General features: G+C 37.1%; 1 protein-coding gene across 2 annotated transcripts in view; it reads left to right on the top strand.

Moving 5' to 3' along the window:
• The window catches only part of BMP5 (bone morphogenetic protein 5), a 56,037-nt gene that overhangs the window by 10,631 nt on the left and 23,118 nt on the right, over positions 1–22,288 (top strand). For both annotated transcript variants that reach the window (XM_085056622.1, XM_085056623.1), the window contains 2 exons: positions 14,464–14,656; positions 20,449–20,597. In XM_085056622.1, coding sequence (XP_084912748.1) covers positions 14,464–14,656; positions 20,449–20,597 — 342 coding nt within the window. The remainder of the gene's footprint in view (positions 1–14,463; positions 14,657–20,448; positions 20,598–22,288) is intronic.

A 22,288-nucleotide genomic window follows, 5' to 3' on the forward strand; every position in this document is an offset into this window, starting at 1 on the left:
CCTGTTGTAACATTTTGAAATAAGGAGGAGAGTTTATGGATCTGCTCCAAAGACCTGAATACTGAAATGGCAGCAGAATTCAGTGGTATGAGGTGCTGAGTAATCTTGTAGTGAGGTAATGAGAGCTGCATCTTGTCCAGTTGATGGCAAAATTAGATCCTTAAACCAGTCCTTTTCCACTTAAGATAGTTGCTACTTCTGTGACTAAAATCACGTATTTTAACTTGTTCTGAAGAGGGCTTCTGCTCACTGATTAACAGATTGGATGTTTCTCCAAAGAGATAAAGAAAGGGGTGAGATATCAACGTACTGCAAGGGCTGAAGTTCACATCTGATGATATAAAAGACACAAGCCTCTGTCCACAAGTGATATCTCTGTGGTTTTCCAAAACTTCAGAGTTTCTTATTCTTCCATAGAATTTCCAGTTCCCACAAGATTTTTGAGTCTTATATAATATTTGCTATGAGATTTTCTGTGCATTGATGATTTATGAGCACATCTAAGGTTTCATTAAAGAGCAGCAATTATCCCCTGCAACTGCAGAAAAATAAAAATGAAAGCAAATCAACATCCAGAGAGAGCCGCAGTTTATGAAAATGGTCACTCTAAAGAGTCAGAAAGAAACTTCAAGCACTTCTTATTTTACAATGTTTTTCATATAGTTGATGGCTTTTGGAACACATGGCACTGACCATATCACTTCTCACTAGTGATGAGACATACATATATGCTTCCTCTATTGTTCCATAGCTCGCTTTCCACAAATTTGATTTATAGTATTATAGTAAACTTGGTTACTTAAAATAAATGAAGAAAAAATGAAATACAAGCTATAAAATTATTATTATCAAGTGAAAGTCTAGTCCCAAGACTTTAAGGAGTGCAGGGCAAAAGAATACACCTTCAATTTTGTTTTATTATACCACTGATAAAAACACTTATTGGTGAATGAAGTGCCACAAAGAATTAATTTTTGTAGTGGTTAACTGCACATAATTATGGCATTATTTCAATGGTTTATCATCCATCTTGAGTCAAACTCTAGATAAAAAAGACAAGTTATTTAGGGCTGTGCTGAGAGCCCTCAGGCTGACGTACTAATGCCCATGGTTGTCACCATGAACTGAACACTATTGTGAAATCTGAAAGTCTGTACTGTCTTTCACATAGCAAAGGTTAAAACTACAGTTCAACTAGACACAATTGCTTTTACACAGTTAAATGTTTTTAAGTATTGATTCAAAGTACAAGATTATATGATTAAAACTAAAACATAGAATTTCCTGTATGTCATAGTAAGCTATTCAAAAGATCATCATTCTTAAATCCTCTGGTGTTAAGCAATAGAAAGTATACCTGAAAACATACAATGAAATATGATGACCTTCAGGGAGGGTTGGTTTATTTTTCAGAAGTTTGAGAGGTAGTATAATGTGACACTATATAATATAATGTATCACAGTAATTTAAAATGAGGTGTCATTTCAGAATAAAGTGACTTATTTTCTTTGATTCTTTGGTTATCTCCTATATTATATCCTATAGTTATCAACTCTGGTTCTTCAAAAGGTAATTTTTTTTCATAATTTCTTAAGCTACTGAATTAATAATCATGTTTAATGAGGCTGTATATAATAATGAGATCACATTTGCAAGGAGAAACATTTTTAGATATATCAAAATTTTAAGTAAACATATTTAAAATGTTGTTTTATAAAATATATGTACAAATATATTTTTCTATAGAGGTATAGATATGTGGTAACGCAAAATCCAGAGGTGATTGATGTTGTGGAGTGAATTCTAAGACACAGGTCACAGAGTATTCAGAGCTGAAAGGGACTCACAAGAATCAAGTGCAACTCTTAAGTGAATGGTCCATATGGGGATTGAACCCACAACCTTGGTCATATTAGCACCATGCTCTGACCAGCTGAGCTAATCTTGAGGTCAAGAAGTTCAAGTTCAAGCAGCAATTCATTGGGTCATAATGAAGAGGGTAATATCATTGAGATTAACAGCATATTGTCACCACTTTCATTTCCCAGCAGTTGTGTTCTGCTTTCTCCATATTTGTATGTATTCCTTATAAATGCAAAATACAAAATAGGTACTTTAGCATGTGTGTGTGAGAGGGAGGCCTTATGTAGAAGGGGTTCATCCCTTTGTTGGAACCAGTGCACAGACACACTCATGAGCTGCAATCTTGGCTCCATGGGCACAGCTCCCAAACAAGCTATGGCTTGCTCATCCTGTGTTTACATCACCATCTGCTGTTGTGCAGTAATGAAGCTCCTTTTATGAACATATCACCATATCATTAACATTATATTATTGTATCAGTTAGATTTACCACGAGCTCCATTAAATCAAGCTGATTCTCCTTGTCTGCAGGTAGAGATTGTGTTTTCATCAAAATAGGAATGAAAGCATGTCCCCAAAACAAAAGACTGTGACGCTTTCCATTTTGAGGATGGGCAAATGGGGTTTTTTACTTGTTAAAAACCTAAGCCTATCCCCAAAGCTTAGAGCAGTTGTCACTTCCAACCCTAGTGGAAACACAGGTTTAGCACATATATGTGCAAAGGCAAACGTTGATCAGCTGCTGCAAAATGCATGGGAAATATTCTTAGAGGTGTTGTACCAAAAAGATTGCAAGTCATGTTCCCACTCCCTGCTCATTTTTACATTCTGCTCAGAAAGACACACAAGTTTTGTCTGGGGCACTGCTGGCTCAGCAGATAACATGAGCTTCAGGAGACCATCTTTGCTGTTCCACAGGACTGTAACACCTATAGATACCTCTGCAATCAGTTTGGGTATTGTGTTTGTAACTAACTGTGTGAGGAATATGACAAATGCAGTCCCTGGTGGAATAACATGGAAAATGCAGAAACATTTCAAGCAGGTTGACAGCCCTGGGCCACCAGCTCTAGGTAGCCCTGCCAGAGCCAGGGGATTGGAGCAGATGATCTCCTCAAGTCCCTTCCAGCTGCAGCCTCTCTGTAACTCTGTGACAGAGTAACTACAAAGAAGGGGGACCTTACTCTTGTCTTATACATTGACATCAATTTTTTTTTTTTTTGTAGAGGAGTTATGATCTTACATCATACAATTGTTGGATGAACAGTACTCTGTGCTCAAGGTGCCGTACTCTCTACTTTGGAAATTATTTTCTTGCTTTTTATGTCATTTTGAGGCTCCTGTGTCTCTCACCCCAAGTCTGTCCAAAATAACCTACTGTGAGGTATTACGACCTACTGTGAGGGAACGCAACCTACTGTCATGTTACCTGGAGATAACTGAGCTCTTTCATTGCACAAACATTGTGAAGATTAGTTTTCCTTTCCTCTGCCAGTGCAGGTGTGATGCTAGATGGCCAACCCAGAGGTTCACTAACAGTCAGTGAGTTTCTGCCCAGAAAGAGGGTCAAAATAATCATTAACTTTGATAAATTTTAAACTTCTTTCAGGAAAAAATCCCAAGTGTTTTTTCCTTCTTGTTGAGGGTACTTATTCCCTATTGGGGTGAAATAATCTCTGTGAGAATCATAGTCAGATTAGATTGACAGAGCTGCAGAGGAGAGGTTACATTTTGAATCACTATTAACAAGCTGTTAAAGCCACAGGCAGATCCCAAACTGGCTGTTAAAACATGCTGTCTGAAAGTGCTATTCCTGGCCACCACTTGCCAGTCTCCTCTCTGCTCTTCCTCCTCATCTTCCTCCTGTCTGCCTCCAGTGCTCTATTTCTCAGCACCACTGCTTGGACTCTCCTAGGTGGGTCCTTGGTGTTGGCCAACAGCAAGAGTGTGCTGGACAAACCTTCAAAATACGGGCCAGGAGTTTATAAAAGACAAAATTTTGTCTCCCTACATTTTTATTTTTAAGGTGATGACTCAGTATAGTGATTAGCCTAGTATACACTTGTGCAATCAAAGTATAAATCAGTGGACTTCTACATTTCTGTGAGCCAAGCTGACATAATAACTAAGTACATGGCCCGTGAGCACCTTTTTCTTACAACTGTATTTAATATTCTATCTAGAATATAGTATATTTATATAAATATAATTAAGTAAATTAATTATATAAATAAGTATATTTATATAAAATATTTTTTATTTGTGATATGGAATGAAGCCTTTTTATAATCTCTAAATGAGATGTTCTTGAGGGTTTCCTTCCTTATCCTTGTTACAGCTGGACTGTTTTTATGGAATGTTTGGTCAGTGTTAACAGGTATGGGTAATATTAAAATATTCAGATGTGAGCACAGAATAAGTAGAAAATATTGCCTATCCAGTCCTATCCAGTTTGGGGTGCAGACACAAATTCCATGGAAGCATTTCCAACAAATTCCACAGCAGAACATAGATGGAGTTTATTAGGCAACATGTGTAAATGGTAAATGGTAGAGTGACTCGCCACCTCTGGGTGGAAGTGAGCAGAGGGTTAACATGAGCAGAAACTGGGGAGATGTGAGAAGATAGAGTGCACTTTAATGTTTAGCTTTTCCTCCCCTGCCAGTTGCCCTATGATGATATATGCCCTTTCACCCTCCTCAGAAGTTATGTTCCATCTGTATACTTTTACAGTGTCAAAACAGTTATAACTTACACCTATTTTCTGACCATTGGATCCCAGAGGTATAACTTTTGTTTCTATTCAGCTGCAGCTGAACCCAAGAGGGATCTTTTTTTCTGTCATCTGTTAACCTTGAGGTTGTGTTGATCTGACATACTGACTTTCACACACAGTCAGAAACCTGGCAATAATTGTTAGTTTTCTTTGTGATGATCTGTGATTATAGAAAAACAAAATTAAACATGAGAAAAAATGGAAGTCTATTGACAGATGGTATCAAAATTTACTGGCTTTGCCAAAGGTGAGGCAAAATAGCACTGAAAACAGCAGACAAAATTAGCAACCTGAGGCTTGGTGGTGTAAGGATTAACTAACTTATCTATGCATTCGTTCAGAACTACATAATAGGGGGATCTTTGATCTGTTCTATTTTTCCAAGTAAAGATTTATTTTATTATTTTCATCACGGATGAAACTGAATGCAATCAGAAATCTAGTAGATTTAGATTAACATATGTACTCGTAATTGGAGTGCCTTTGTAATACAGTGTGACTTGAAATAATAAAGAAACCACAGGCTCCTTATTTATTAAATAGCACACACGTGCAGTTGTATCTTTTGTTGTATTTTGTCCTACAGCTGGACAACTGGAGTGAAATTTTTGCATTTGTGAGGTTGAAAGGTACAGTGCATTATACTGTCAAAACCATCAGAAAAAGTAGATTTTGAGGAATCACTTTGCCAACTATCTTTTATGTTAGGATTGTGATAATACCCAAACTTAGACTCTCAAAGTTCTGTTCACTTCCAAAACTCCATCTCTTTGTCTGGTTACTTACTGCTCCTCTTGCATTGGCTGGGTTCAAGGCAGTATAAGAAAAGCAGGGTGCTGCTTTCCCACTTATTTTGTATCAACAACCGAAAGCCTTCCAGCATTTAATTATTATTGGACCAGCTGCAGAGCAGCACTTGTTTTGACTTGTTGAGCAAGTGCATTTGACTTGGAAGAAGAGTAACTTGAATGAATAACACATGTTTAGCAATGAAATTTTTAACAGGACATTGGCTATTGAATGAAGACCAGCAATTTGATTAAAATTTCTATTTCTTTCCATATTTTAGTGTGTAGTAACAAGAAAGTCTCATGGGTAATCTCACAGTGTCCAGATCACCAGGGAGATTACGTGTGAGAAAGCCAAACCCAGTTATGCCTCTTTGATCGAGGCATTTCTTTAGGTATCTGCTTATAAAAATTGCTGGCAGGCACTGTTCTATGGTTTCTGGGAACTCTTTCCTTCTCGTGATGAATGCTGAAAGCTATTAACTATTAATCAAATTCTGATTCTTAAAATAATTCATGAAAAAAGGGAAGAAATTTATGCTTTTGCATATTCACTTATTTTCTAGTTGTGGGTGTGTAACTTTCATTATTTACTTAGTTACTGCCTATCACTTTAAAGTGAAAACTTTGCATGAACATTTTGAAGGGATTATAAAGTAGAAATCACATAATTTCAAAGTACACCTTAATAATATTTTAGTCTTTACAATATTTTGAGTTTTTCAAATGTTGGTTCTGTCAATTGGTAAAGACCTATGAGATCTTATTGACTACAATAACAAAATGAACAAATGAACATTTTAACAATAGAACAGTGCTCTGAAAAGATGTTTAACGAATGTGAATGCTTGGTTTAAATACATTAATATATTCTTTTTCTTTTTTTATAAAGTATGGGATATTGAAATGCATTTCTTTGAGAGTTAAACAAAGAAAACCAGTAAGTGAAATATTTGCCTGGAAAAAAGGCAATTGGTTTTTTTGTTGGTTTGATTTTTTATTATGGTTTTTATTTTCTTTCTTGCTCTAAATTCTCTTGCAGTTTCTTCTGTTTCAGCCTTCTGTTGAAGGTTTTTTTTCATTGATTTTATTTTGATCTGAATTTCTTTTCAATTCATACAGTTCAGTAATTCTGTTCAGTTATGGAAGGGATGTTCTACCACTAAAAATTTGGATTCAATAAACAATATTTCATTTACTAAAACTTTTACTAACTGCATAGTATTTAATCAAACAATTTTCAAACTGCCTCTAATTTTGGCAAGCAAAATAGGCAAATGTTGCTCATTGATATTAGTAGCCAACCTGTAAATAAAGATTTTAGTGAAATAACTAAATTTACAGCAGTATATCTAGCATATCAGCATTTGACTGATCAAACTTTATTCTTTGTGTTTTGATAAGAAAGTATATTTCATGTGAAAGTACTTTACATCACTATTTCAAAACCACATCTAAATATATATTTATCATAAAAATATCATCTAAATGCATAATATCATAAATACCACATCTAAATATATAATTATTTTAAATCAAATCGGTGCAATAATAATAAATGCAGAGAAACTCAAATATAAGTGCTGCAGTAGATCAGTTTTTAAGAAACATAACTGTTACAATGAAAAAAAATATTTCTCCAGACTTGCCCTTTCTAATAGAGCAAAACCCCACTGATAATGGTAATAATTTTGCTTCTGTTGGAACGGGATCCAAATGTAGATTAAGTTTCTGAGAATGACCTTCATGTCTAAGATAAGGTATCTGCGGAATGTAATTTTGGCAACACCTATTTTCAACCTCTGCCTACATTTTTTTATGCAAGATATCACAGAATCATAGAATCATTTATATTGGGAAAGGCCTTTACGATCATGAGCTCCAAGTATTAAACATTCACTGATAAGTCTGCCTCCTTGAGGGCATCATTCTTCTCCCTGTACCTGTCTTCCACCTCAGAGGACAGCTGGCCTAGCTCTATTAAGGGGTGAGGCAAAGAAGACATTAAGTACCTCAGCCTTTTCCTCCTCCTTTGCCACTGTGTTTTTCCCCACATCCAATAGAATGGAGATTCTCCTTAGCACTCCATTTGTTACTGATGTATTTACAGTAACCTTTTTATTGTCTTTTAAGTCAGTGAACAGATTACATCATTGTTAGGCTTTGGCCCTTCTAATTTTCTCCCTGGATAACCTCATGTCATCCTTTTAGTCGTCTTGATTTCCTGCCCCCTCTTCCAAAGTGCATAAACTCCCCTTTTTTTCCCTGATGTCCAGTCAAAGCTCTTTGTTCATGCAGGCTGCTCCTGCTCCCCACTGGCTGGTCTTTTGGCACATGGGGACAGCCAGCTCCTAGTCTTTAAGATTTCCCTCTCGGATAATGTCCGTCCGTCCTGGACTCCTTTGCCCTTCAGGTCTGCCTCCCAAGAGACTCTGCCAACCAGCCTGCTAAACAGGCCACAGTCTGCCCTCTGGGAGCCCAAAGGAGCAGTTCTGCTGACCTCCACCCTTATTTCTTCAAGAATTAAAAACTCCATTAAAACTCCATAAGTTTGTGATTGCTGTGCCCAAGAGGCCTCCAACCATCACATCACCCATCAGTCGTTTTCTGTTCATTAGCAGCATGTCCAGTGGGACAACATCCCTAGATGAATCCCTCACCAGCTGTGTCAGGGAGTTCTCTTCCACACATTCCAGGAACCTCCTAGACTCTTTTCTCCCTTTTGTGCTGTATTTCCAGCAGACATCTGCTAAGTTGAATTCCCCCATGAGAATGAGGGCTGGGGACTGGGAGACTTCTCCCAGCTGCTTGTAGAACATTTCATCTGCCTCTTCATCCTGGCTGGACAATCTATAACACACTCCCACCAGGATATCTGCCTTGTTTGCCTTCCCCCGATCCTTACCAAAAAACCACCAACTCTGTTGTCACCATAATGAAGTTCTAGGCAATCAAATAATTCCCTAATATAGAGGGCTACCTCACTGCCTTTCCTTTCTTGCCTATCCCTTCTCAAGAGTTTGTTGCCATCCTTTGCAGCACTTCAGTTGTGCAAGCCATCCCACCATGTGGGTGGGTGTTTCTGTGGTGACAACTACTTCATACCAAAAGGAACACATGCAATGGGGCATATGACTCTGAAGTTTTGTAGTTAAACACTCAGCTGAGTGATGATGGCAATGTAAATGGTAAATGTCTAATGTCAAATAAAAATAATTTTAAAAAAATAGACGAACAAAGACTTCATTCTCATTTTGGCCCTCAACCCCTGCGCTTCTTCAGTGCAGTGGCTCAGGATGTCCCACTACTGGGCTACTTGGCATCCTGGCAGCTAGGATTCAGTCACGGAAATCAGGTGATAAGGACTGAAGTGTCCTTTGGCTGAGTAAGGGCTATCTCTTAATTCGATTCTCTGGAGCTGCAGAGGACTAAAAGGGAAATGTAGATAAACTGTGTTCTGTTTACTGCCTGGTACAAGACAGTTGACTCTTTAACAAACAGAATTGTCTCTCCACTGATTGTATCAGGCAGCCATCTCTGGTATCCAAAGCAATGCTTTAAGGACTATCTTTATCAATTTCAATGTCTAACTCAAAATAGATTTCCTGAGTTCAGATCAGGAATCTTACCATTCTAAAAACCAGATCAAACCTAGTAAAGCAGTAGTGCTTAGAGAAGTAGAATCGTAGTCTACTGGTTTTTTGGGTTTTAATCACCACTTTGTTGTGATTAAACACAAAGTGGTGTTTAATCACAACAAACTGATTTGTTGTGGGAAGTTATTTTTCTTCATTCTTGGACTTTAAAACTCCACTTGATTAAAACCCTTTTTTTTCGAAGACTATAGTCCTCATTCAAAGGCCAATGAGCAGAATGAAGTAGCTACCACTTACTTCAATATTAACTAGATTTTACATTTTTAGGACTTTCAGAGTGAAAAGATGAAAGGTATGCCTGCTGAGATAAACTCATTTTCGAAAGCTGATATTAATTTTTTATGAGCCAAAAAAGTTACAAAGCTTAAAAATATAAAAAATACATATTTTAGAATCTGTAATCTGCTCTCTCCAACTGAGAATGACATTCTGATTAATGTCCTTAACTTCTCTCATATGCACTTCATTAAAATATTTACACCTAGCATAGCTGTTTTACTTTGGTGGGTTTTTTTAACCCTGTATGCTTCTCTAGAATCACTTTCCTCCTATCCACACACCCTACAAAACATTTGTTGCTTTAATTTATAAAAGGTGAGTCACTTTAAGCAGTCTCATCTATAATAATGGAATCTGAATGAGAGAGAGAGAAGAGCAAGAATGAGGTTAACAGCTATTTGATGTCTGTCTTTTCACAGTAGCACAATAGCTAATTCCTAGGGCCTCTGACCTTTCAGTGTCCTGTAACAGAGTACTTGCATTAATCAGTTGCTTATCTGTCACCTACCACATTTGATATTTCCAGTCTCTGCTTTCAATTATCAGTCATTAGAGGCAGCACTGAGTAATTTCAGGGGAAAATGCCTGGAACCTTTGACCTGTTTTGGTCAGATAACCACAAGTGTGATAGTAGATAAACTATCATTTCATTATATTCAAGATGTAAATGAGTGTCGTTTGTAGTGTATCAGCTTACTGTAACCGTTATCACCTTGGAGTGATTAAAACTGACTGGTTTACTTAATACTTATACAAAGAATTTTGAGTCAAACAGTGAAATTCAGTGAGATTAGTGTAAATGACCCTTTATAGTTACCCAGGTCTGCAAGACCCTGCATTTTCCCTTGGCACATACATTTAGTAGTTAAAAAGTGGCATTAAGTTGATTAGTGAGGCTTCACTGTGAATCCAGTTGGGATCCTGGGATCTTATATTGTAAAAGCAGCTTATTACAACATATCTTTCAGCATATCTTTGGTTTGTTACCCGTCCACTTTCCCTTCATGTCACAGCCACACACCAACCTCTTCAAGAAAAGTGAAGCACATATTAGGGTGGAGCTAATCACTAATGAAAGATCATATCTAATAGTCCCTTATGAACTGACCTAAACTCATTGCTGGCAGTTTTTATATTTTTAAGTGCAGTAAACATAATCAGATATTTATAGCTGAATTGCCAAAATACTGATTACTTGTTATACTGTCTATCCATATAAGTGCTTTGGGTGTTTTTCAGCTGTTCTTTCCCTTCCCCCCCCCCAATAAAATAAATAGTTTTGTTAATGAAAATCAGTGTATGATATTTTTTCTCTTGGTGTAAAAGAAGGCTCCTTTTCCAAAACACTTTTATTGTGTAAATTTGACTTCTTTCTTCTTAGAGTTGGACTTAGTGTTAATACAGTGTGAAAGTTTCATCAGTTTGCCACATGGGTGGAAAATATCATTCTTTCCCATCTTATACACAGGTGTTTGTGATATTCCCCTGGACCATGATTCGTTGGATGTAACCATAGTGCTGCATGTATTAGTTTCAGGTGATATAAGAATACCATTTTTAAAAGTCAGTGCTAAGAATCCTGACCAATGAGAGCAAAGGAAGAATTTTGTTGCAATCAGCATTGACCCTAATCTAGTTTTTACTTAGAAAAAATTATATTCCTCCAATGATTAAAAAAATACTCACTGATTTTCTGGTCAACTGATTTTTAGACGCTGTGATCAGTCCCACAGGGACACATTTTGGTAGATGTACTGAGCAGGGCTGGAATGATATGAGAACATTCTGAAGGAACCAAATGCTTGAAAATCTTAACCTGTGTTTTTCAGGCTGCCAGTGTTGAAAAGCTCTTGCCTGTGAAATAAAAATATTTGAGACACAATGCCTCCCTGCACCTCATGCCATTTCAGCAGGACAAAGGACCTGAGAGATACCCTACTGAGCATTCACAGTCATGTCTGACAGGGGATTTATTAGACGCAGTGGGGATCAAGATTTGTGTATTATTTTCAGTATTAAAATATTCAATATAATTAAATAATATTTTACTTTTTTAACTGGGCTACCATTCTAACCACTGGTCATTGCAACATAGCCAGCACCACTTTTTTGCAGTCTGCTATATAATGCAAGGTTTTAACTTGTCAACATTTGTACACATCTTTTATGCTTTGTACATTGGCTGGCAGAAATTTGCAGTTAGAGATTCTGGCTTCATTGTGGAGAGTGGGACCACCTTGGACTCAGGGTTTTTTGTGGTGTTGTTCAGTGCCTGTTTCCTACAACCCTTCATTTCTGCAGACTGTTGCTACTCTGCAGTCCTGGTCTGCCTGTAAATGCTCTCCCAAACCAAAGAAATTTTGAGCTTGTGTCCCTTTCAGACAACAGTGGTGCATCTTCCTTTGATATATACACGGAAACACAGATAAGAACTATCTGTGTGAGTTGTAACAATTAATTTGAAGCCCATCAGAAAGTGGCTATCAGTATTCTTTCAGTAGTTATAAGTGGGGTCCTGAGAGATCCCCACTGATGCTATTGAGGGGTCTTGTGGAAGTTTCTGTCCAAACTATAACATATAGGGAGACAACTACTGTTTCCAAACTGATGTTACTAATTAGAAAGTACTTGGTAGAAACCAGACAAAAGGAAGCTTCAAAACCAAATAAAAATAAGTAAGCCCAGGAGTAGTTGCATTTAAACTTTTTATTCAGTGTCTAATTATTCATTATTTACTCACAGTGAGTAGTGCTTAGTTACCCATGCATGCTGTTAAATACTTTTTGAAAAAACAATACCCAGAGACAACAGAAAGGGCTGCTACACTAAGTCTGTCTTAAATATAAATCTCATTTGGAGGTTATTGACATGTCTGCTCCATGACAGTTTTGAAATGCTCAATTATAACCTCAGAAACTTGCAGCAGATTCTTAGTACTAGAAAAAACTCTCCCGGCTCAGTGCTTTTGCATATGCTAATCTCTGCCAAGTTCCTCTGAAATGAAAGGCTTTACATGGGTATTTAAAAAAAAAGCAAACAACTCCCAAACCTCAAGTCAGATCTCTGTATATATCTCACAGTTTAGAACCGGGCAGTGGAGCTGCTAAATAGACTGTATCCTGTTTCTCTTCAGTAGCAGCCCATTCATCTTCAGGTACAGAGCAGCCAGTTTACATGCTTCTGCTGCTTTTCTGCTTTACTTTTTCTACATAGTGTTCTATGGCAAACCCATGTAAGCTAAATATGCACTTCAGCCAAGTAAGCCTCACAGTTAGCAGACAATTTTCCTTTTGTCAGCCAAGAGAAAGTTCATTTTCACTGAAGATAAAGTGTCCTTATAACCTATATATTTTATTTTTGGTGGTTCTTAAGGCAACACAGATTTGTACATAAAAAAAAAAAACAAACAAAAAACTATTGAAAACAAGAGGAGTTTACATTTTTGAAAAGGTGACAGGGAAGTACGCTCTAAAGTACTACTTACATGACCACAGGTGACTTAACTAGTAACTACTGCTCTGAAAATTATGTTAAATAGTTTTCCTTCAATATATCTCATTTTACTATGTCCATAACTGTACACTTATAAGGCAAGCCCAAAGTTATTTCTTTTCCTTGTAGTGCATCTTAATTTTTTAAGATAACATATACATTATAATAATATAGATATGTAGGTTTATATATAAAGTTATATGTATATACCTGCAAACACATACACATTATATATGTAGAAAAAATTGTTTTGGAGGGATGTATATATGAGCATACAAGCATAAATATTGTAATAATTTACACATTATTTATTCATGTAGCATTTAGTAATCCAAATGTGTGCTTTTTCAGAACTGACATTGTTCCTCCCTCAGATTTGAGGACTAAAATGCAATAAAAGAGCTGGGGATACAGGAGGGAGTGTTTAGTGAAGCTGGGTGCAGCCATAAATGTTCAGTTAGTTGGTTATCTAAACCAAATTCCAACTCTGAGTTTTAGACCTTCTCGAGCATCAGTAAAACAAAGCACCTATGTCACGAGGCAGGTAGAATATTTCCAGAAGGGAGAAATTCTGTCCTCCCACAGAGCACAGATTATTCATAGGTCAATGACACGTTGTACACTGTGGAAGTGGAAACCATGGATCATTTTCCTTTCCACATCCTTAAAATCTGAAGTATTAATCCCATAAGGTGATCATCAGCCAGTACTATGGCCTGTAATTTCCGCTGCCACATCAAAACATATATTCCATTGCAAAAGTTGTTCCTAACTCAGAGTCAGAACTGTAGCAGACAATGGAATTAGACCCAAACCAGTTGTAAATTAAAATCCTCTGGTTTGTCCCTCTTAAAATTCTGTAGAAACCTCAATTAGGCAATAATGAGGTTTACTGTTTTTATTTTAAATAGTGGCAGTGTCAGACACAGTGGGAGCTGCACCTGCCCACTCTGAACAGGTTTGAGGGGACTTCTCAAGCCAGAATGGTGCTTCCTCTGCTGCTGGGGTGCCAGAAGCATTTGGCCCTGACCCACAGTTCCTTCTTCTGACCACTGGCAAGATGACGTGTATGCCATTAGAGTACAACTTGTGTTAATTTATTTGACTTAATTGCTTCTTAAGTATATAGTTTTTGCAGTGCACTTTAGTACCTCTTTTATTATGTTAAACGGAAATGAGCTGAATTCCTCTCATCAGCCTGGTTATTAGTGGCAATTAGTGTTTTCCAAAGTCATCTATAGTTCTGACATTGCTACTGCTGTGCTTATGACTACACTGAAGTCCTAAATCCTTTCACAGCTTTTAGTTTGTCCATATTTCTAGTTGCTTTACAACATGCCCCCTTTCAGCTTTTTTTGATATTCTTTCCACTCCAGCTTCTGGAATTTATAGAAAAGCCACAGAGGTTTTTTTTTCTTTTGAACTGAAGACACTGGGCTGGTGGAATTTCCTTTAACTGGAAGTATGTCTGGGCTTGTGGTTTTATTATTTGCACAGTTTTATATTGTCATGTTTGTTTACCCCCAAGCAGAGGGAATGCTCCATAAATCATGGGGAATGGGCATTCATTTCACGACTTTAATTTACATTAAATTCTGTTTCTCACAGTTGAAAGGGACAAGGACTTCTCCCACCACCGAAGGCACTACAAAGAGTTTCGCTTTGACCTTACTCAGATCCCTCATGGAGAGGCAGTGACAGCAGCTGAATTCCGGATATACAAAGATCGGAGCAACAGCCGCTTTGGGAATGAAACCATTCAGATTAGCATCTACCAGATCATCAAGGAGTATCCCAACAGGTACCCTCTTGGCATGGACTCATCACATGTTGAACACCATCCTATTTGCCCGTCTTAGGGAGGGTGGCAATAACTGATCATGAGCATATGCCTGACAAGGCGTCGTTGCTGCCATGGCGGCTTGTGCAGTATTAAATCTTAGGCAACAACAGCAAACATTGAACAAGACTAAATCTTATCTTAAATGTAGTTGATTCCAGGTTTATGTCCAAATAATCTGCCTGTGCACAGAGCAGGTGAGGGTTCATGTTCTCAGTGAGCAAGTGGTGGAGTTGCATGCACAGTCCAAGCGTCTGGATTTGGGAAGTGCACCATTTGCTGACACTGAGGTTCTATAAGATTCACTTAGCTCCTTAGAGGCAGAAAGATAGTCTAACTTTGATTACTTTTGAAGAAGCATGGCTCTTTTGCTTGTGTTTTACAGTTTTGCAGAATGTAATTAAAAGTTAAATTCATGCACTAACCTTAAGGTGATGTGCATACTTGACACATGCTGCTCACCAAAACTGCAAATTAAAACAAATCATAGAATCATCTAGGATGGGAAATACCTTTGAGATCGAGTCCAGCCATAAACTTAATGCTGCCAAATACATTACCAAATCATGTCCCTAAGTGGCACATATGATGTTGTACATGAGAAAATCCCTGAATTTGAGTTTGCAGAGTTCTGTGTATGACATTTCCAAGACTGTACAAGATCTCAGTACATTAGTAGAATTCACCAGGCAAAGTACTTAAATAGCTGAAAATTATGATTGAAAACTAATATCAGTTCCAAGATGATTCTGTAAAAGCTACATAGACTCAAAATGTGGGCATTGAAATGAAATTAGTTTATGCCTTTTTTCAGAAAAGTGGGATAAAAAAAGGTTTGTTTTAAGATAAACAAAAACTCTCCTTCATCTTGGAACTGATAAAATATTTCTACCGCAGGAAGGTTTGGCAAAACCAAAGAAAAAGCCAGCTTAAACCTGCAGAGTATTCTGGAGGACAGAATGCCCCATCATCAGCTATCTTTAAGGCTGGGCCAGAATTCAAATCACTTCTCTGCCCACAGAACTTTGAGCTTGTACCTTCCAGGTGAGATCTCTGACCATCAAGTTATAAAGTATTTCTGTTTACAAACAGAGATTCATTTTATACCAATTGAATCAACAGGAGGGAAAGCACTCATCCTTCCAGAATACGTTTTGCTTTCTTAGGAAATTTGGGGATGAATGAAACAGTACAGAGGTATTTTTTTACCTCTATCTTCAGCTCCCCAAAAATTCTTTTGATACAGGTTCTAAAAGAAACTTCTGAGAAGAAGGAATGAAACAAGAAGGAAAAAACCATGTCTTTTTAAAGAGCACAGGTCAAGGCTAAGGTGATGAAAGTTCTTCACCTGAGAACTCAGATTTTTTAATGAACTAATGGGAAAAGTTAGTTTTCTAATCCTTTTGATGTCTTTTTCAGTTTTTTAATATTTTCACAGTAGGTGGTTTTTATTCTGTTCTAGAGGAACCAAAACAGTTTACCCCTTGATGAAAATCACATTTAATATTATCTGACTTGTTCAAATGACAACTGTTTCTGTGAAGCCATTAAACAATACTTATGATTTCTTTCAATGTATAATCAGAAATTTATAAATGCTTTCTATTTGCATTTATTATTATAAAAGCCCCAAGCCCTCTAATGGAAGCAAGATGCTGAAAGGTGGCACAGGCAATGATATGCCATGCATTTGATTTCACCAGCATAATTACAAAAATGTCAGATGTAGACTAAGTGTTTCTCTCCTAGTGGTGATTTTGACTGTTTCTACTCATATATAGAGCTATTATAGGCAACTGCCTCAGTGAAACAGGATGGGACAAGACCACAAGCTCTTCACGGTTCAAATTAGAAACAAGAAAAATTTTCCACAAGCCCTTGCTCTCTCCAGACAGAAGAGATCCCAAGACAAGTTCCCAAGAATTTTATTTTTTTTTCCAATAAAGCCACACCTTTTGCTTTTGAGCACAGACTTCACTAGTGCTTTTCCTGACTTTTTCACCTCAGGTTTGTCGTACATATGTACATGAGGTTTTAGGTGGAAAATTTTCAGAAGCTGCAACTATGGAATGGGAGAGTGAAGATGGGGAGGCACTGGAACACATTTCCCACATAAGTTGTGAATGACACATCCCTGGAAGTTTTCAGGGCCAGGCTGGAGGGGGCTTTGAGCTACATGTCCCAGTGTAAGGTGTCCTGCCCATGGCAGGGGTGTTGGGACTTGATGGTCTTTAAGGTCTCTTCCAACTCAAAGCATCCTGTGATTCTGTGATTCTCTAAAGTCCCACAGTCATTACTAGTGACATTCCACAGCAAAACTGCTCCTCCACCCTTCTTTGCTTTCAATAGGAAACATGGGTGTCTGACAGCATTCTGCAATCCCAAACACAGTCCTGTTATGCTTTCAGGCAAGGAGTGGCCAGAGTTCAGGGTTTCCAAGTTGCATACTGAGGACTGTGCTGTAGTCTCAGGCACTATTCTGTCTCTATGGCAGCATGGCTACTGAAGTGTGTGTGTTTAATTCCCTCGGAGTTTGCTGAAGTTCCAGTCTTTGGGATTGAAGTTTTCTCTTTGCTCTAAGGAAGCATGTACAGCACAGCCCATGGCAGGCTGACTTTCCTGTACAGCCCAGCCAGTGTACTCCTACCCGGATCTTTTCTCATGACAAAAGTAAATATAATCCAACATGCCAAATCTTTGTTCATGATTTGGTGTAGCTAGCCTCTAACTTAAGTAAACCCTGAGGGCTCTTCCCACACTAGGGACTCCTCCAGTGGCAGTAAGATACAAAAGCAGGTTTTGGAATGAGGCGAGAGGTAAAACAGCGTTTTTGGGATGGTCTGTTACACCATAATGATTATTTGATCCAATCAAGAACTGTTCTGGGTTTCAATGAACATATAGATGGTTTATTCCACCTTTACTTCCTTAAGTGACCCAGGAGATGTGCAGCTTCTTAGATGCTCTGCCCACAGCCTCTTTGCTGAAATTCTTGACTGTGGTAGCATTTCTCCTGTAGATAACTGGTCACTGGGGACCAGACTGAGATCACTAAACTTAAACAGCCTCCATAAAGGTAAAACCAATCAGCTGTATTCTGCCTGAATGTATTCACTATTGCATTTCAGGCTATTTACAGCATATTGCCTTAGTTTTTTATTATGTGTTGTGGGCTATTTTTTAAATAGAAATACTCTTTACAATTAGAGCCAAATTTTGCAGCTGTTTTCAATTTTAAGTGTGATTGGTTTTTTCTTTTCACAGAATAAAGGAGAATTTGAAAATAAAAAATGTCACAAAATGTGATGAGATATTTGAATGAATGACATGAGCTAATGGGAGAGCCCTGATCCCAGAGCTCCCACTGCCTTCTCAGGGGTCAGGTTTTCACACTGTGTTTGTATCAATTGTGAAAGAACTTGTTTTTTTCCCTGACAAAAACTTGGAATTCTGTAGTAACATGCTGTTTTGTGAGCTAAATCATTCATATTGGTCCAGATACATTTTCTCTATTATACTCTGTGTTCTCAAGAATCCGTTCTGGTTTTCTCTAGGTTTCCAGAACACATTTTTGTTTCAGTTACTGAGTTAATGAGTAAGAGCAATCTGTCTCTTTAAAGTCTATTACCTTAGCCAGATTACTATCCTTGCAGGAAGACAGACAAGAAAATTGACATATCAATACCAAAGACACTTTAGTTTGAGTTTCTGCTGCAGTTCAAAGTAATAAAGTCAGATTGAGGAGAAATTTGTCCGTCATAGGAATTTCTGGACTGTACCATTAGTAGTGCCTTATTCTGGTTTAGCATGTGAAACATTGTGCATCCTGACTTTTGAGAACATTTATGTCAGTCCTGGATTTGGAACAGAAAGACTATATGAGAAAACAATTATGTACTCTAGGAGGAGAAAAGACATGTATGGAATTATATCACTGTGACACTGTAATATTTTATATTCCAAACAATTTTACAGATTTCTATTAAATCTACTGAGTGATGCAAAAGTATTTCTAAATAAGCATCTCAAAGGCTATTATGGTCAGAATTAAATTTTCAGGTTTACAGTTCTGATAAAATTGCTTATTAGAGAAAAATGTTGGCATTTAAGACTCCAGAGAGTACTATTTATGAGCCTGTGGTACGTTGTTAATTTGTTCAGTGCTAGCATAGCAGGACAGGCTCTTTTGAATTGTAAGATTTTCTTCATGTCAGCTCCAGAGGGGGAATGTATATTTTCTCCTTGTGTGGTGATTAGCACAGTTCTATAGGAATGGAAGTGATAAGAGCCCAGCAAAAGATTATCATTTAAAAGACAATAAAAAGGTGACTTGAAAAAAAGCCCTTTCAATTTTTTAAAATTTATTTTTTCAAATAATCTTCCTTTACCATTCCTGAGCTCTTTAAGTTGATTCTGCAGATATAGCTCACATGTAAGTAAATATATGCTTGTCATAGTTCATTTAATCTTCTTTTCCTCACTATTTAGCAGTTTCAAAAGGTGCACTTGATGCTTTTTTCAGTATCAGGCATAGGCGCATTTACTGTGTTTATATAAGACCAGAACTTTCTGAGCTGTCATTGTGATTAAGCACAATAAGAATGAAGTGACAAGACACTAGCAATTTTAAATCCACTTTTTAACACAAAGCCTATTCTTTCTGTCTGTCTTTCCCCTCTAAGCACATATTCATTGTGTCTGTAAGGCAACAGTACAATTCCCAGATCTGTGTGAGCCAAGTCTGCCTTTAACTGACTTGTACAGAAACAAAATAGAATAAAACATTTTTTCTTGTTTCTTACTGTTTTGATTACTATTTATGGCATAAAATAAAAATGTTTCTATAACTATTGATTAAGGTTTAAAAAGCTAAATCATGAAAAGAGTTTTTAATAATGCATGCTGCTTCATAGAAGCATGTAAAATGAAACTGATGAGTTAAATATCTTGGGTTTAGTGTGGTCATTGTAGTAAATTATTTGTAATACAGATGATGATCTGGAACCAATTGTGTCAGGAGATATGTGAAAACAGAACAAATAAATGACCCATGCTAAAAATTTGGTAACACAATTATAGTCACTCCCCTGAGCAGCCCTTCTGAATTACTGGCAGATTTAACGGGAACAAATTTGAGGATATACCAGGGAACTGAGGGTTAAAACATAATAATTATATTATATTATTGAATAGGTATATAATTTCTACTTTGATATAGAGTCTTATTTTCTAAACATCTGTAGTAATAGGAAACCGTCTGAACTGCCATCTATTCATGTTTTGTCATAGGATACAGCTGCTGTCATATGTTATTAAAAACAGATCTTTTTAGCAATACTATGCCTCTGAATTTTGGTTGAAATTGGAACGTGATTTTGACATTTTTTGTCTTTTACACTGAAAAGTTTATAAAAGTTAATTTTCCTGAGACTTTCTAATGTTGAAAGATGTATTTTTTTATACACAGCCTCAATTATGTATTTTGTGTAGTTATATCTGGAAGCTGTATTTTCCAGATTTTCCAGAGTTGTAGTTTTCACATGCTGAAACTCATTTCAGAAAGGCCTCTCGGGGGAAATACCTGTATTATATTTAACAACTCTTTGTTAGCTACAGCACATGCTGTACTGTGTCATGATGAGGATATGTTAAAGCATTATTAATTTGGACTCCAAGAAGTTATTGTCAGCAAGGAAATTAGGGACAAAAATAATAATATTTGAATGCCTTAACTCTCATTTTCTTTAACTTAGGGATGCAGACTTGTTCCTGCTAGACACAAGAAAGGCTCAAGCTTCTGATGTGGGCTGGTTTGTCTTTGACATTACTGTGACCAGCAATCACTGGGTGATTAATCCACAGAACAACCTGGGCTTGCAACTCTGTGTTGAAACTGCGGACGGTAAGATCGAAATTGTAGATCATAGTGCCATATATGCTCTTGTCATAGCTTGCTAGGAATCTTTTCTGGGTGGCTGTTTTTTAACTTAACTGGGTGACAATTCACTGAGAGTTTATAAGAAAATAACACAAATCTTGTCCTGCTGTTTCTGTGGTCTGGAAACACTTTCTATTATTCTTAATTCTGTAGAATATGTCCATTATAAAGCTAGCTGAATCAAGTGAAATTGGGTTCAGGATAAGAGGTCCTACATACAAAATTAAATTCCATTTTAATGTCCTTCCACTGATGATTACATCCAAGAAACTCAGGCAGATTTGCAGAGCTTTCTTGGCTGAAGCATGGAGAAAGTTATAAAATAACCTCAGAACCATTCAAAAGGTATATCAGCTGTTGGCACAGATGCTGGAGAAAGGTTAACAATAGGGTAATGTGGGAACTGGTTTTCTGTAATTAAAAAAAAATTATCTTAAAATGGGTTAAAAATTTAAAATCTTGAAAATTTTAGTTAGCTGAAAATTAGAAAAACCACTATCAAAACTGAAGTCTGAGCTGTGGGAGTTTTAGTACAAATTTATTGGGCTACTGCATTATTCATAGTTATGCTCTTCATTAAAATTGAAAATGCATCTCAATGCAAAACAATATTTTTAGAAGAAATGTTCTTTACTTAGACTTCTTTAGAAACTAATAAAAAGAGACTTATATACTGTTTTTTCTGTGATGGTTCACTTAATCCATACCACTTTACAAGCAAACTCAGATTTAACTCTTTTTGTCAAAAAGCTTTTTATGTCAGAGGTCAAGGGATCTATGATGCCAGTTAATCTAAACCTTAGCTGACATAATGTTAATGAGTAGCAGAAGAAACCCTGGTGTAAGGATTAATATTTTTTCCTTCTTTGTTCTGGCTACATTTTCTCATTGGTTTTGATCTAAATTCTCCCTCAGGCCCAGCTGGGCTGTGAACAAAGCATCTCATACTTTTTCAGCAAGTGCCCTGGCTGCTGGAGACTCATGCAAAAACTGTCCTTTAGGCACGATGCTTAAAAAGAGAGCTGGCAGGCTTGCTCCAAAGCACATGACTAGTTCATCTAATATTACCTGTAAGGTCAGAGTACAGTCAGTGGACAAGGGAGGCAGCAATTCAAAGTGGATCATGTTGTTGCTGCCTTCAACCAGCCTTCAGAGGCACCTCTCCTGAGCTTGGGCTGCTTGGGGAATAGAACTCTTAGGCAGCTTGGTTTAGTGAGGCCATTTTGAAGCCCTTACAATTCTGGGGAGGTCACACCTCCATCAGGAATCCAAATTAGGTGGGTTGGCTTCTGGCCAGCTTTCCTGCTCCAGAATAAACTCCATCCTTGACTTCTTTTTTTCTTTTTTTTTTTTTTTTTTCCCTTTCCGGTGGATTTGAGCACAGAAATTGTTGAAAATTAAATATCCATGAAAGCCATTCATTAAGAAACCCCGCAACCAGCAGTTTGTTGGTTCTAGCCTCAAAATTACATCTGTTCAGTAAACTACAGGAAAGTCTGTATGGGTGAAAGCAAATCTTTAGGTTAATACACTGAAGAAATTGTAAAATAATAGCTTACATAAATATTTCCACTTTCATATTCCCAGTATCAGAAAGGTGATAGTTAACTTTCTATTTTAAATTCCAAAGCCACAAGCAGCTTTACCTTTTGCAC

The sequence above is a fragment of the Lichenostomus cassidix genome, chromosome 3, assembly GCF_008360975.1.
Source record: "Lichenostomus cassidix isolate B80296 chromosome 3, HeHo_3.0, whole genome shotgun sequence".
Taxonomy (NCBI): domain Eukaryota; kingdom Metazoa; phylum Chordata; class Aves; order Passeriformes; family Meliphagidae; genus Lichenostomus; species Lichenostomus cassidix.